Raw genomic sequence first — 16,752 nt, forward strand, 5'->3', positions numbered from 1 at the left:
TGTGTCTGTATTTTATATAGTGTATAAAGTACTTTGACTTTCTCTGGGAAACATGTTGTTTCTTTCTCTGTAAACTAGTAATTCCTGAGAGCTTGATTATATCGTCATTCCAAGAGAGTCTTCAGATGGTCAATACTGCACTGAATCAAACTGCACAAGGGTAAACAACAGTCTATAATCATTGTTATCATCGACACTCATTTTATCTCAAGATATAGTCAGGAAAGCTGTTGTTTCCCTCTTTTCCTCTGAGTAGCAGTTTCGATCCTCAGCCGCCTCCTTCACAGATGTACAGGCTCTCCAGACAGGCGTCATCAGAAACACAGCACGTCTCCAGGTCAGCAGAGGTCTTTCACATGACTTTAGGGCTTTTAAAGGAGAACGCGAGCTGGAGACATAAAAGATCGCTTCCTGTGTCAGGTGAGACTCTTTTACCTTGACTCAAGGCCATAACCATGTCTTGAACTCAATGAGGCAGTCTAGCCTAAAAATGTAACTTTTTACATTACATTTTGGACATTTCTAATCATTACACTGTAAAAAAAACTTGCTATTGATATTTAACGCAAATAATGCAGCGTCCGTTTTTATATCCATTTTTGCCTAGCGTTAATCGATCACACTCTTATACATGTAAATGTTTCCCAACGCGACAAGACACAAGAAAACACGCTGTATGTCAATGTCCTGTGTGTGTGTGTGTGTGTGTGTGTCAATGTCCTGTCTGTGTGTGTGCGTCTCATGTCAGCTAATCGAGGGACACTCTGACACACACACACACACACACACTCAACGCACAGACAGACTCGCATCAGTCTCCTGCTCACATCGAGTTCTCTTTTGCTCATGAACAAACAACACAGAGAATTTTGAGTACTCTTATTAGGGTCTTAAATTAGTTAAATAATGTCTTAAATGAACTTAAAGAGTTGTGAGGAAATGAGATGCGCGTCAGATCCGCGGCATGTTCGCCAGCGGCCGCTCTTAAAGTGACAGGAGCACTGATGATGCCTGTCATTAATGTCCATCAAAGAACAACGGGAATTGAGAAAATTGTAGCTTTAATGATGATTAATCTATATTTAATTTATTATTTATGCAGTTAAGAAAGGTGTTTGATAACTATTACATTTCTGCATATGTCTAACAAGGAAGGCCATGGGTAAATATAACATTTATTATTTTGGGTTTATGTAAAGATAGTTTTAAGTTCACTTAAATTAAAAGTTGTTTTTTTTTAAAGCCTAATAAATGTTGAAATTGGGAGCTTTCAGTTATACTGTAATGTAACGTCATTAATGTTTCACAGAGACTTTAGTATCAGTGATACTGGCCTTCATTCATAAAAACATGCCATTACAACACATATTTAAAAAATGCTGTCTTTAAATTGTTTATACATTAATTTGGAGAGTAACTGAAATTATTACAATATCAAAATATAAAAAACTTAAAATATTAAAAACTTGCGATTTAATCGCAATTAATTACAGAAAAAAATTTGATTAATTAGTAAACATTTTTTAAACGATTCCCAGCACTAGTTTTTATTAACTTAGAATGAGCCATTTATATCCACACACACCACGGGTCCCCTTACAGTGAAGTCGCCATTTTGCGCCGTCCTAAGGGTTGGGTACCAATATGGCAACGGTACCTATATAACCGGTATGTACCGGACCTCTTTTCGGTGCCACTTAAATTCAAACGTGCTTTCGCGCTTTGGCTGGTGCCAAGCCAGAGCCAGACGCGCTCAGCGCTCGTCACATATCACAACCATTCAGTGTTTTTAACCACATAATGTTTATTTTAGGTTTCAGACATTTAAATGCTCATAAGTAACGTTACTAGCAAAAAACACACACTGATGTCGATGGAAGCGACAAAAACAATCTTTTCAGACAGTTATAACTTGACTACGTGTTCATATCAGATACACATTATATAGTAACTAAGTTATATAGTTTAATCTATTCTTCTTCCAGTTCACCGGTCACTCACTTTCATGTGTTTCGTGAGACGTGAATTAATTTACTTGATGTAAATCCAACAGATCCGATTCTGAGGCGCAAACTAACATGGCGCCGCCCATCGCGCATTATATCAACTAGCACGCATTCACTCACACATATTTGAAGATCAGAATATCAGATAGTTCATGACATAGTTAGCAAGTTTGTGAATATTTTGAATAAAAAAGAAAAAACTAAATAAACCCGATACAGCTGAGCTGTCATACAGCGCTATTGTGGCAGCTGTGTGTCATGTGAGAAGCATGATGCGTCGCCATGGAAACAATAAGGCGATGCATTCTTCTAAAATATTTAGCCAGAGAATATGGTCATATTTCTGCAAAATAAAGCTGAAGCTTGAAGCTGGTTTGTTGCAGACCAACAATACAGACTACTGCTGTTATTACTGTAACTATTTAGTGTTAAATTAGGCCTGTTGGGTTAGGCGGCTTTAGTTTTACTGCAAATTTGTGTTTTGTATTTATTTATATATTTAAGTATACTTTAAACTTGTAATAAATTGTTCAATTTAAATAATAATAATAATTAAAAAAAATCAATAAAAAGCCACTCTTTAATCTCATCCACCCTGTTTTGTTGCTCTTTTTTTTTTTTAAGTATCGGTTCAGGCACCTTTTAGGCACCGGTACCGTTTGGCACCGGTATCTAAAAAAAACCCAAACGATACCCAACCCTAGCCGTCATGTTTCTACAGTGGCCCTAAACGGACAAACTTCTCTACAGAGCGCTAGCTACTCTCTGCTGTCTCTGATGATGATATTTTTGTCCTGTGTCAGCCACCATAGCTTCTCTATGTGCTTCGAAAGGGAGGGGTGAGCGGTGGTTGGTTGCAATTCACAACCTCACCACTAGATGCCACTAATTTACACAGTGCACCTTAAAATTAAGTACAATCAACTTGGATGTTTAGGTAATTTCAACTTAAATTGCATTAAACTGACTTAAATGAGTTGAATTTTGTATAACTCATAAAGTTGACTTTAAACTTATTTTGAGTTCAAGCAATGTAAAAACATGTTTTCATAACTTATTGATCATATGATTTTTTACATTGTGGGAGGGACTTATCCCATTCAGTGTCTGATTATGACCCTAAAGATATTTGGACATTTAAACACGAGTTTGTAAATCGTATTAGATAACAGAAGTGAAGTTAGTTAAAGCTCTTGCAGTGTTTGAGCCCAGATGACACTTGATGTAATGTAATGACGTTTTTAAGTGTGAATGAAGTGTCTAAACACTTTCTGGGGCCGCTGCGGGGTATTAGCATGTTATCTTGTACGGGAGATTCAGTCCAGCTCTATAACTGTGGAATAATGCAGCAGCATCATCTCCGAAGCGCTTTAAATGTCAGATTTAATCTAAGCACACGAGTTGATGAGATCGCATCTATGCAAAACCTCAGCAGACTGTTTACCCTTCAGTGTTTGAGCTGTGCCCGTAAACACATTAACTCCTTTTCAAGAACTCCTTTCTGTGAAGGCAGTGGAGTGGATAGCAAACCTGTCTGGATGCCCTCAGACTTTACAGCCCACCACCTGCGCCACGGAAGGAAAATACCGCAGCATCTCCGGAGTCTGCAATAACAGGTATCTAACTCCCACTCTTAATAATTTATCCATAATGCAGCAGGAGGCACATCTCACAGTTGGAAAGCACAGGAATCAGACACTTGGTTAACTGCTCCGTGGCCTTTGTGAAGAGAATCAGGCCGATGGGATAAGATGACCCGCGGCCTCAGAGCTTTAACCAGACGAATATCACTAAACAGTATAAGAATAATCTCTAAACCTTAAATATTCATAACTGGACCTTTGCTTTCTGTCAACCACCAGTTCAACTGAGAGCTGTGCACAAAACATATTTTAATCAGAATAAACTCAGCTTTTTCTTTATGATGCATCTGATTGCTTTAGTTTCATGGAAGTTATTTTCAGTTCTCTGCACTGGCTCGGCTTGCAAGATTTATAGCATTAATTTTACATTTGCAAGAGGAAATGTACCATGTCCGTCCAGTTCTGCAAATTATATACTTTTAATGCAAAAACGTCATTAGTTCTGATTATATGTATCTGAATAAGTAGTTGAATGCGGTGTGACATGCTGCACTTCATTTAAAACTATATTTTAAACATTTCTCCAAATTTTATGTAATTACTGGAGCTTGACCAACTTTATAAAGACTGTCAGTCCAAAATCTAGAGACTAGACTTGAGACCATACAAAATCACCCAGAATATCCCAGCAACAACTTAGCACTGTGCAACATTGACACTGTTATTGAGCTGAATAATGACACTATTGCAGGTAGGGATGTGACGGTGAGGAAATTTTCCCACCGGTTAATCGACATGTGACAATAGTGGAAATATGGGTATCACCGGCGGGTAGGGGTGTAACGGTACACAAAACTGACGGTACGTACCTCGGTTTTGAATTCACGGTTCGGTACAGCAGTTTTACAAAATTGCTTTTTATTTATTTTTATTAAACAGTGGTTTACTGAAGAAAAAATGTCTGTCCTTAAATTAATTAAATTATAACTAAAAGTTTATTGGAGATATTGCTGTAAACTATAGGGAGCCCTTACTTGCACATTACTAGTGAAGTTATTAAACGTAATTTCGGGAGGAGTATGCCCATCTAATCTTCCAATTAATACCAAGATATAAAACCAGCAGCTTCCCTCTTCCCGTTGCTAGTTCTTGCAGCATCCCTACTCCTCCCCTGCTCCTCCTTTTTGTATAATTTTGCCTGTTAAAAGGGCTTACGTTTTAATTTTTATTTTTTTTTATACTCTTTCTTCTACTGCTAAATTTAACTTACTCATCAACATACATTGTTTAAAAATTGCCTATCACGTTAAATTTGACATTGCTAGCTTTTAATCTAAATCACCATCACACGTTAGCATTTCGCTAGCCTGTTAGCTTGTTATCTCTGCACCCGGGTCTCCCTTTTTCTGAGTTCATAAGTTGGATTAGTAAAAAGTGTCCAGCAAACGATTGTGGTAAGTGGTAAGTTGGATTAATCAACAAACACGGTAAGTCATGTCTTCTCCTGTCATTATCACTTGCACCGCATGCCGCATGTTCAGTATAGGCTTCTCCGCTGCCGAACAGGGCTTCACATGTGATAAATGTAAGGAGATAGTTAGGCTGACGGAGAAGATTTCAGAATTAGAAACACGCATCCATACTTAATCTGAGAGTAGTGAGGATGTAACAGCTTTAGACACTGATTTGGATGCGAATAGCTTAGTGAACTCTGTACATTCTTCGGTTCCGGCTGCAGGGCCCTCGTAGCAGGGAAACTGGATGACAGTAAACATAATACTAATAACGTATACTATGTACAAAAAATCAGATGAGCCCAGAATATGAACGCAACGCGTATAATTACACGTTAAACGTTTTCCTACCATAGAAAACCGTTATAAAAAAACGCTTAACGTGGCTTAACGTACTAAGACAGTGTTATTAAGAGGCCAAACTCTGGAAACATAACACAAATACTGTTCGATAGAACTGCTTGTGCTTGGTTTGTTACCACAGTTATCTGTGTGCTTCCTCAGCTATCTTTTCTTCAATTCCTCATGATCCATCTTGACGACTGCAGTACAGGCAGATTGCGCGCGCGGTTGTGATTCTCCTGTGAGGGCACGCGCACGCCACACGGCCACAGATAAACTAATATGGATCTGAAATTATTTTATCAACTTGGAATACCGGCAAGACATATTTTTGTAAAAGCATATTTTTAGGAACACATCTACAATATACATGCATATATTGTTTATATATAGGCCTATATTCGTTTGCACGTGACCGTTTAAAACCCGTGTTTAGACCCGTGTTTCTCCCTTGTTCGACCCGCCCGCACCCGTATCCAACACAGTAGGATGTTTTTCACCCGTTTCAGCAATATTCGCGGGTCACCCGTCGGGTACCCGCACCCGTGCAGGACTCTGATAGGGGGGGCAATCGGAGCTGGGGTATAATATCCTCTCCGAGCCCCTCTATAGCAGACAGCAAGCCAAATCTGTTTACCACTTTCTCTAAGATTATATGGGCACACAAACTCGTGAATTAAAGGTTAACAACAGAGCCCAAACTATTAGCCTAAATTCAGTTGCTATTTATTTTTAGGTATAATAATCAACACTCAAATAACATGTAAACTTCACATAAGGCAGTTTTTGCAATAACTTCTAAATCTAATTTCTCTAGTGAATAAAATTCTGTGGAAATTGAATGACTGCCTGAGGTAAATGTGATGCTACATGACATTTAGTTTACAAGCAGTTTTATTGAGGTCTTTCCGCCGCTGAAACACTGATTGAGCGATTACACCACATATGATACGTGACAGTAAGTTGTAATGTGTCCTCAACATACCTTCAGATGTTCATTCATGTTTATTCTTTAGGAAGAGATGATCGATCGCGTTCACAAGTGGCTGCTTGAACTGTGATCAGTGATCAGTCACGCCACATTTAAAGGGATAGTTCACCCAAAAATAAAAAATTCTGTCATTTACTCACCCAATGGGACGTCAATGGTTGCTCTATCTGCTTTGTCACAAACATTCTTCTAAATCTATTCTTTTGTTTTCAGCAGAACAAAAACTCATACAGGTTTGGAACAACTTGAGGGTGAGTAAATGATGACAGAATTTTAATTTTTGGGTGAACTATCCCTTTAAAGAGCGTCAAAAAGAGCGGCATTTATCGTTTGAGTTTCGTGGTAAAATGGACTGAATACTTAATGTTTGTGTGTGAACTGGGATTGAAGTGTTCCGCACTTAAAACAAGCCGACTGTTAAGTGTTAAAGATTATATTCAGAACCGTTCGGTTCACACGTGCACCGAAACGGAGCCCTATACAGAAACGGTTCGATACGAATACGTGTACCGCTACACCCCAACCGGCGGGGGCTTTTAAATTGCTAATTCTAAACCGAAAATGCACACGGCCGCTCGGGCATTTATAACGGCAAAGCGAGTGTTTTCAATGAATTCCTATGGAAGTTAAGCTTCCATAGGCATGAACTGAAACGATCATTTAATGTTAGGCAGTGCAACTAAAAGAGAACATCACAGAAACTAAAAGAGAACATCACAGAATAAGCCTTTTGCAAATAAATCAGCTGATATACTGTAAGTTATTGAAGTTGAGTATATGCCAGTGCTTTGTGTTAGTGCAAAATTATTTGACTACTAAAAAATAACACTGAATGAGAATATTTGTTTATGTTCAGTGAGAGAATTTATGCATTGCATTGAGCCAGAATATGAAATGTATGCAAAGCCATTATCAGTCAGGTGCTGTTATCTTTGAGGTCATGCAATGCAAAGTTACAGCCTTTATCCAATGCAAGGAAGGACAGTGAGTATTGCATTGTGCATTGACTGTAAACATGCAGCACTTTAATCAAGAGTACAGTAGATAGACATGTTTGTTTGGCTGTTCCCTTATATTCTTCATGAGACATTTTAGATCCCATCCATTCATACTGTTTTATTTAGGAAGAACCCGCTTTGGGGAGCAGCCAACACCGGCTTGGCCAGATGGCTCCCAGTGGAGTACGAGGATGGAGAAAACCAACCCAAAGGCTGGAACGCTGGACGCCAATACAGCGGCTTCCAACTTCCTCTGGTGAGCTGCACAAGCATATCCACTGCATGCATGAAAGGAATGACTAAAATAAGGTGCAGAATAAAATGATTCACTGGGGGATTTATTTATTTATTTAAATTCGAAAGGGAACGGTGTACATTAATCAACATTCATGAATGTAAATGTACCCAAATTAGCCTGAAGGCTAGTTTTCATTGGTAGTCCCTTTTCCAGATGTTATTCAGGTCTAAAAACTAGAGGGGGATGAGTTACCTTGGATGAAATCTGCAAATGATATGCAAAAATAAATTAAATATTTTTTTAAAAACTAATAAAAATGATGAAAGCACAAATGTGCTAATTCAAAATATGATTTAATACTATAATGGTGCATAAATAATAAAACAACACTGTCAGCAATGTGGAAAAATACTGTTTTCCAGCCTGATTTGAGCTACAGAAGCAAAATCTACAATTAGGGTTGGAATTTGCTCTCATCTTCTGTGAATGTTAAAGGGGTGGTAAAACACATTCTTTTGAAGGCTTGATTGTGTTTGTGGGGTGCACTGTAACATGTGTTCATGCTTCGTTTTAAAAAAAAAAAATCATTATTTTTCATATATTTGACATTTATTCTACACTGCTCTGTCCCTCCTTGTAAAACGGTCTGATGCTTTCCGGGTTGTATGAAGCCAGTCCCTCAAAAATACGCAGTGGGCTCAGATTGGTTAGCTGGCCCAGTGTGTTGTGATTCGCTAACCGCAGTGCACGTCGGAAACGTCACGCCCCTTACCGCCCGAATCAGACCCAGAACATTTGAGTGAAGATGATCGAGCAGAACCTGTTCAGTCCTCGAGAGTAAAGACTGCGGATCTATAATGATCGCTACTGAATGGCACTTTAACTTTTGTATTTTTAGAACGATTATAGCCAAATATCTGTCGCAAGAACTAACCCAAAACAAACACTAAGCACTGGCTTTAACTAGTAAGTTAGCCAAATCACACACAGAACCATGTTTAGCATGCCTGAAGATAAACAATACATAAAAGCTCTAATCAAAGAATCATTTACACTAATGCCAAGTTCGCTGTTGAGATTTTAACGTTAGTGTTTGTAAGGTTAGGTGTTCGTCGGATAACGTTAAGTATGAATGAGCATTTAACAGACTGGTTTGCAGAACAGCGCAGTCATCTGTTTACTTCCTTGCTACAACCTATTACAGGAAAACACATCGATGAAAAATAAATCAGACTTACAGGTTGTGGCCCGTGAACAGCTTCTGTTTGTAAGTCCAGTTTTCAGGACAAGCCGTTGTGTGATTCCTGTATTGAACTCGCGAAGTTTGTGGAAGATTGTGTTGTCCTCCGTGAAATGTGCAGCGCGCGCGTCGTGCATCCACGCACCGGCAGTGTTTTTTTCACGCAGCTGACGTTGTGCAAATCTGGCATTGAACTCGCGAAGACGGTGGATGCAGGGAGCCCTGCGCGCGCCTGATTCCCCGCTGACTCAAACACACGTGCATATAACATGCTGTATGTTAAACGCTCTGCAACGCACCCCCGTCCCTATGAAGGCTGAACAGAGCAAGTACCCCAGACCTGCAATCCGGATGAAAATAACAGCGTTTCTTCGGCATTGTGGCAAAAACACAGCCTACTAACGCTTCCCCGCGGCGATACAAAATTGCCTCGCCCCCCTTATTTCATATTCCCCGGAGGAGGGGTTTATGTAAATATTGGGCCTGGTGATGTCAGCAAAACCTGGGTGAATGTGTAGTAGTCCCTAGCGGCCGTTTGCTGTAGTCCTTAGAAACTGATTTCTTTAAAAGCAAATATCTCCCTTTGCTTTAAACTTTGAACGTTGTAACTTTGCAGATGTTGTTTATGCTCAAGCAGCAACATTACACGTTAGCTAAAGTTAGAATAGTGAAATCGTGGTTTACCACCCCTTTAAGCCCCGCCTCCTTTGATTTGATTGGTCAAACATTTTGACATTGACGAGCGCTGTTTGACTGACCTAAACCGCCGGAAGCTAGTTATTCTAGTCTATAAAGTTTTAAATATGGATATTTTTCTTACACAAACGCATCACTTCGCTTCAGAAGGCCTTTATTAACCACTGGAGCCGTTTGGAGCAGTTTTATGATGGATAGATGCACTTTTATGGACTAGGCAACGAGGCAACAAATTTACATTAAAAACTATCAATTCCCACTGAAATTGCAAAATGAAGGAAGAAATATAACTGTAAACCGTTATATAATGTACAAACAAATAATTTTTACAGTTAAAAACAAAACGTAAAAACTCGTTTTAACACATAGAAAAGTGTCCGTTTATATGAATTGGACTAAAAGGGCAATACATAAAGAAAATTAAAGGGAATTTACCATGTGATATGCATTTTAGACACTACAATGATTCACATCTACAAGTTTTCAGTAGTGCTAAGTAATTTAAATGTATATTATTTTAAATTAATATATGGACATTTTCTGGGTGGTGAAATCAGAAATCTTGTTTAATAATGAATTAATTCTTTATTAAAAGCTGTAAAACCAATATGAATCAACACCATACATTTTTCGGACCTAAGAATGCATTTTAAAGCTGTTTTGCTTAAAATTATAATTTATTATTTATCTTAAAAACCTTATTTGTCATTGACCCTATTGCTTGGCCCTAATCCTCTTCCATATGATACATTTACTTGAGAAGCAAAATTATAATTACTTAAGACATGAAGTCTTGTTTTTCTGAAAAAATAATCAAAATTAAGTGAGTTTTTGCTGAAAACAAGAAGAGAGCCAGTGAGGTCAGACAAAATAAACTCACTTTGAATTATGTTTCAATTTTCTTACTCTACTGCAGATAATGTTTATTGTTTTAAGCATAAACTTCTCAAGTAAATGTCTCTTGATTTAATAATGTTTAGATGTTTGTACTGGAAAACAAGACAAAAATACCAAATAAGAAGAAAAAAAAAGTTTTTTCCTGCAGTGCAGTAATGAACTCGTGGTCATAATCATGATGTTTGAACAAGCTGTTTATTTTCAGGACATGGTCTTATGAGGGAGTTTGAGTGAGCATTAGAGTATGTTGACGTAGTACATCAAATCATAGCATACTTGTTTGCTTTGCATGCATATAAGCAGATTTATAATAAAAACTCTGTGAACGTCTGCCAAATAAGCTTGAGAAACCGTTACATATTAAACAGCCCGATCTCACATCTACCTATGACACATTGGCCTTTCCTTGCTCTATTACCGCATTAAAAATGCAAAGCTATGCGCACTGTTTTAAATATGCACAACCTCTTCTTCCCAAATTCAAAGAAAAACGAGCATCTCTGCCATCGCGCCTCGCTGAAACTATATTTTTTAATGAGGCAAAGGCAGCAGCGCTTCAGTGCAAGAAGTGCCATGACAAATGTTCATATTGTCACATCTCACATTTGTGCAGAGAGAGCTCACAAAAACACTTCCATCTAATTTAGCTATACCGGTTTAATTGCTAGTGGATTTAATGACATTTTAACAGGTAAACAAACTCTGGCAGAGGGGTATAATGAGATTTCCATGACTGCCCACACACACAACAGCAACAGATCAGGCTTCGTTTTCATGCATTCATTTTATTTATCAGAGAATATCGCAATTTTTAATATGCTGAAGCACAACTGCATCAGATTAAGATGCGGTGTTAAGCAGGGGTGGGAATCACAGGGTACCTCACGATACCAATAACAGGGTTTCCACGGATCTTAAATTGTGGAAGGTCAAATTAAGACTTTTTTAAGGCCTTAAAAATTTCTTAAATTGGAGCAGAAAGTCTTAAAGGATTAGTTCACTTCAAAATGAAAATTCCCTGATAATTTACTCGCCCTCATCTCATCCAAGATGTTCGTGTCTTTCCTTTTTCCTGTGGAAAAGAGATTACATTTTTTGAGGAAAACATTCCAGGATTTTTCTCCACATAATGGACTTCAATGGCAACCAACGGTTGAAGGTCCAAATCACTGCAGTTTCAGAGGAAGGGCTTCAGAGGCTCTGACCGATCCCAGACGAGGAATAGAGTCTGATCTAGACAAACCATCGGCCATTTAAAAAAACAACAACATTTATATACTTTTTAACCTAAATTGCACATCTTGCGCTGCGACACCACGGATTGCGCAATCACGTCGGAAAGGTCACGCTAGACCCCGTGTTTACAAAGCGCACATGTGAAGACTAATACAAACGGCCTTTAGCAAAAAAAGGTGAAACCAAGATGTCTAGTGTGACCTTTCCGACGTGATTACGCAATCCGTGGTGAGTCGCAGAGCAGCGCAAGATGAGCAATTTAGGTTAAAAAGTATATAAATGCTAATCTATGCTAAAATATCGATATTTGGCGCCAGAGTATCAATTCTCGGACAACAATAGATTTCTGTATTGATATTTTGTCCCACCCCAGTGTTAAGAATTTTTTTTATTTTATTTTTTACTATAGTTAGGGTAATGAAAGGGTGTTTTTTTTAACCCTATGAAGCCTATTGTATCATATTTCATAGGCAAATTTCTAAGGCCTCTAAATTATCAACATGATCCAACTTTGTCGTCTGATTGATAGTTAATTATTTTTTTAACAAGTAAAAGGCCTTTTAGTGTAATTGTAAAAATGTCCACCTTCAGCTCATGGTTCATGTCTTTTTGCTGATGGTTTTTATAAAATAAACATAAGAATAATTTTGATATTATTAGTAATATTTTAAGATCAACACTTTCAACAAATGTTGAAAATATGATTTTAATTGTCCTCCTTATTAGATAAAAAGTCAAAAATATGATTTTAAAAGTCATAATGAGATAAAAAAAAGTTGAAAGTACGACATGCTAAGCCATAATTATAAGATAAAATATGATTTTAAATGTCCTCATTATTATATAAAAAGTCAAAAATATGATTTTAAAAGTCATAATAGAGAGATAAAAAGTCGAAAATACAACATGCTAAGTCATAATTAAGAGATACAATGTTGAAAATCTGATTTTAAATCCTCATTATTAGATAAAAAGTCAAAAATATGACACGCTAAGTCATTGTGAGATGAACAGTTGGATTTAATGTCAAAATGATGACTTAAAAATCTAAATTATGAATAAAAGTCCTAATTATGAGAGAAAAAGCTGAATTTAGATTTTAAAAAGTCTAAATTATGACCAAAACACACACTAAGACATTTAAGAGATTAAATCATGCTTGTTATTTATTTTTAAATGCACTTTTAATTTTTGCTTCACACTTATAATAATAATATTTACATTATTGTTTTCGTTTTGTGCAATATATTTACATTTTTTACATGCGTTTTTACATTTTGAAATCAGTTTTTACAACAGAAATTAATTAATCAATCAAAAACTTCTACTCTATCTTTTCATCTAAAACTAAATTAATTTCCTCTCGTCACTGTAAAGATGCTTTGAAGCATCTGTGTGTGAAAAGAGCTACAGAAATAAAGCTGACTTGACTTACTGGACTGAAGCAACTTTGGTTTACTTGATTATTTATACATCATTGTTTAGAAAAATCATCTTCAAATGTGCGTGAAATATGATCAGGCTTTTGAGGAAGGTATATCTGTTCATCTGTCAATCATCGTTGTATTGCATCGCATTATATGTCTAAAAACTACAGAGCTTTAATCATACAACTAAACATTTAAACATCATCTTATTTAGACATTATTTGCAGATATAGAGTGACGACTGATATTTATGTCGGAATTGCATCATATAATTTGGCCATATAAATATCAGCATCTGCACCAAATTTCATATTTTTGCTCAGTTTGAGCCTATAAATAAAATTGAGCTGTTTTTTCTCCCCTCCATATTCTAACTAAGTCAATTTTTTTTGTCTAAAGTTTTAATAAACTGTTCCGTTTAAAAGATTTTCAGACTATTATTTAATATGTCGGGATTTCCAAGGTTAATCATCTGCACAAACCCCTAAACATTACATTTTAACCTTCAGCTTGTAACCCATCCTGCAGTGTTTATCCTACAGACATGAATTATCTCAGACTTGAAGGTGAGTTCGTCTGGCTTTAAATCATTGTGGCAGTGAGTTTCGCACAGGAAAGCACCGCCATAAAATGTGAAATCAGGTTATGTCTAATTTTGGTGTTTGCATGTAAAAATGATTCTCAGAATGACGGCTGAGGGAGAATATGCATCTGGTCTCTTTTGATTTCTTATCTTTATTTTAAGGTTCGAGAAGTCAGTAACAAAATCATGCGTGGCTCCAGCACGTCCATCCTGGAGGATACTGCTTATTCCCAGATGCTGGTGGACTGGGGCCAATACATCGACCATGATATCTCCTTCACACCTCAGAGCTCCAGCCAAACCGCGTTCTCTGAGGGACTGGACTGCCTGCACACCTGCACCAATGCCAACCCCTGCTTCCCGATGCAGGTAACCGCTCAAGATCCGCTCTACAACATTTTTACTCATGTAAGTCAGTGTTGAGGAAGCCACTCTGAAGCTGTAGCTTCCTGAGATACAAGATACAAATCATTTCAACTACAGCCAAGCTACAAACGTTTGACTAATGAGTTATGTCAATTCACAAAAAGATTAATGATTGTTATCATAGGTTTTGCTTCTGAAGCTCAGGCTGGAAAACAACATTTTTCACATCGATGACAGTTGTTCACTGTAAAAAAGAAAAGAAAAGAAAAAAGTTGTTTCAACTTAAAAACAAGCGCTTGTGCTGCCTTCAAATTTTAAGTTTAGTCATTTAACTTATAATAATTTGTAATATCAATTACTTTGTAGTTATTACACATTATTTTGACTCTTATTTTGATGGGTGTTATAAAGGAAGAGCTAACGCAGTTTATCGGAGTTGTTTTCAGATGCAAAGTTTAGTTTATTAGCACCCCCGAAAAGGCATAAGGTCTGTGTTTTTGTATAATTTGCTGTGTATGATAATGATTAATGATAATGCAACGGAGAGAGAGTTTGTGAATGAGACGTTAATGCGCACTTCTGCTTTGTTTGTTCAGCTCTTACAGTGTTTTTTTGAGTGAAAAACGATGTAAAAAACTTCATAAACCATCAGTAAAGTTTGGCCATCATTCAGACGGGGTCCACTACATTCTGTGTCCAAAAACATGTTTTCATACTGACAGCTGTCTTTGTAAGACTGTTAGCAACTGTAACTAAAGGGGGCGGGGCTTACCGATAGGTCAATTGGCTCTTTAAATTTAAAGGTGTCATTAACTGGCTTTTTAAAATTTTGTCTAAGGTGAAATTAAGACGTTTGTGTGGTTTTTACATTCAAAAACATCATAATGAATCAGTAATAGGCTATTTTTTGCCTTGGTTTTGAGGCTCTCTGAAAAACACTCTGATTTGATGGGCGTGCCACACTGAAGACTTGGAAGTAAACGCCCACGGCTAGGATTGGATAAGATTTGCATATTTAATGAGCTTCAGCTCCCGTCTGTCCCAGTAATCGTCTGGGGGAAATGCTCAGAGGACTCGCAAAATATCAAACAAACACAATGATTAAATCACACACACACACACACGCAGACACTCGTACGGACACACACACTCACTCACGCGGACACACACACACTCACTCGCGCGGACACACATACATACACTCACTCGCACGGACACACATACATACATACATACATACATACATACACACACACTCACTCACTCACTCACTCGCGCGGACGGACGGACACTCACTCACTCACTCGCGCGGACGGACACACTCACTCACTCACTCGCGCGGACGGTCACTCACTCACTCACTCGCGCGGACGGACACTCACTCACTCACTCACTCGCGCGGACGGTCACTCACTCACTCACTCGCGCGGACGGACGGACGGACACTCACTCACTCACTCGCGCGGACGGACACTCACTCACTCACTCGCGCGGACGGTCACTCACTCACTCACTCGCGCGGACTCACTCACTCGGACGGACGGACTCACTCACTCACTCACTCACTCACTCGGACGGACACACTCACTCACTCACTCACTCGGACGCACTCACTCACTCACTCGGACGGACACACTCACTCACTCACTCACTCGGACGGACACACTCACTCACTCACTCGGACGGACTCACTCACTCACTCACTCGGACGGACTCACTCACTCACTCGGACGGACACACTCACTCACTCGGATGGACACACTCACTCACTCACTCACTCGGACGGACACTCACTCACTCACTCACTCGGACGGACACTCACTCACTCACTCACTCGGACGGACACACTCACTCACTCACTCACTCGGACGGACTCACTCACTCACTCACTCGGACGGACTCACTCACTCACTCGGACGGACACACTCACTCACTCACTCGGACGGACTCACTCACTCACTCGGACGGACACACTCACTCACTCACTCGGACGGACACACTCACTCACTCACTCACTCACTCACTCGACGGACTCACTCACTCGGACGGACACACTCACTCACTCACTCACTCACTCGGACGGACACACTCACTCACTCACTCGGACGGACACACACACTCACTCACTCACTCACTCGGACGGACACACTCACTCACTCACTCACTCACTCGGACGGACACACTCACTCACTCACTCGGACGGACACACACACTCACTCACTCACTCACTCGGACACACACACTCACTCACTCACTCACTCACTCGGACGGACACACTCACTCACTCACTCACTCACTCACTCACTCACTCACTCGGACGGACACACTCACTCACTCGGACGGACACACTCACTCACTCACTCGGACGGACACACTCACTCACTCACTCACTCACTCACTCGGACGGACGGACTCACTCACTCGGACGGACACACTCACTCACTCACTCACTCACTCGGACGGACACACTCACTCACTCACTCACTCGGACGGACACACTCACTCACTCACTCGGACGGACACACTCACTCACTCACTCACTCGGACGGACACTCACTCACTCACTCGGACGGACACACTCACTCACTCACTCACTCGGACGGACTCACTCACTCACTCGGACGGACTCACTCAC

The 16,752-nt window shown here is 39.1% G+C and overlaps 1 protein-coding gene across 1 annotated transcript in view; it reads left to right on the forward strand.

The window, feature by feature from the left end:
• Positions 1-125: 125 nt before the first annotated feature.
• The window catches only part of tpo (thyroid peroxidase), a gene marked incomplete at both ends in the record, with an annotated part of 62,765 nt that continues 46,138 nt past the window's right edge, over positions 126-16,752 (forward strand). The window contains 5 exons of the mRNA XM_079833981.1: positions 126-160; positions 257-420; positions 3,499-3,622; positions 7,561-7,690; positions 13,914-14,120. Coding sequence (XP_079690107.1) covers positions 126-160; positions 257-420; positions 3,499-3,622; positions 7,561-7,690; positions 13,914-14,120 — 660 coding nt within the window. The remainder of the gene's footprint in view (positions 161-256; positions 421-3,498; positions 3,623-7,560; positions 7,691-13,913; positions 14,121-16,752) is intronic.

The sequence above is a fragment of the Gobio gobio genome (genome assembly GCF_949357685.1).
Source record: "Gobio gobio genome assembly, chromosome: 13".
Lineage (NCBI taxonomy): Eukaryota > Metazoa > Chordata > Actinopteri > Cypriniformes > Gobionidae > Gobio > Gobio gobio.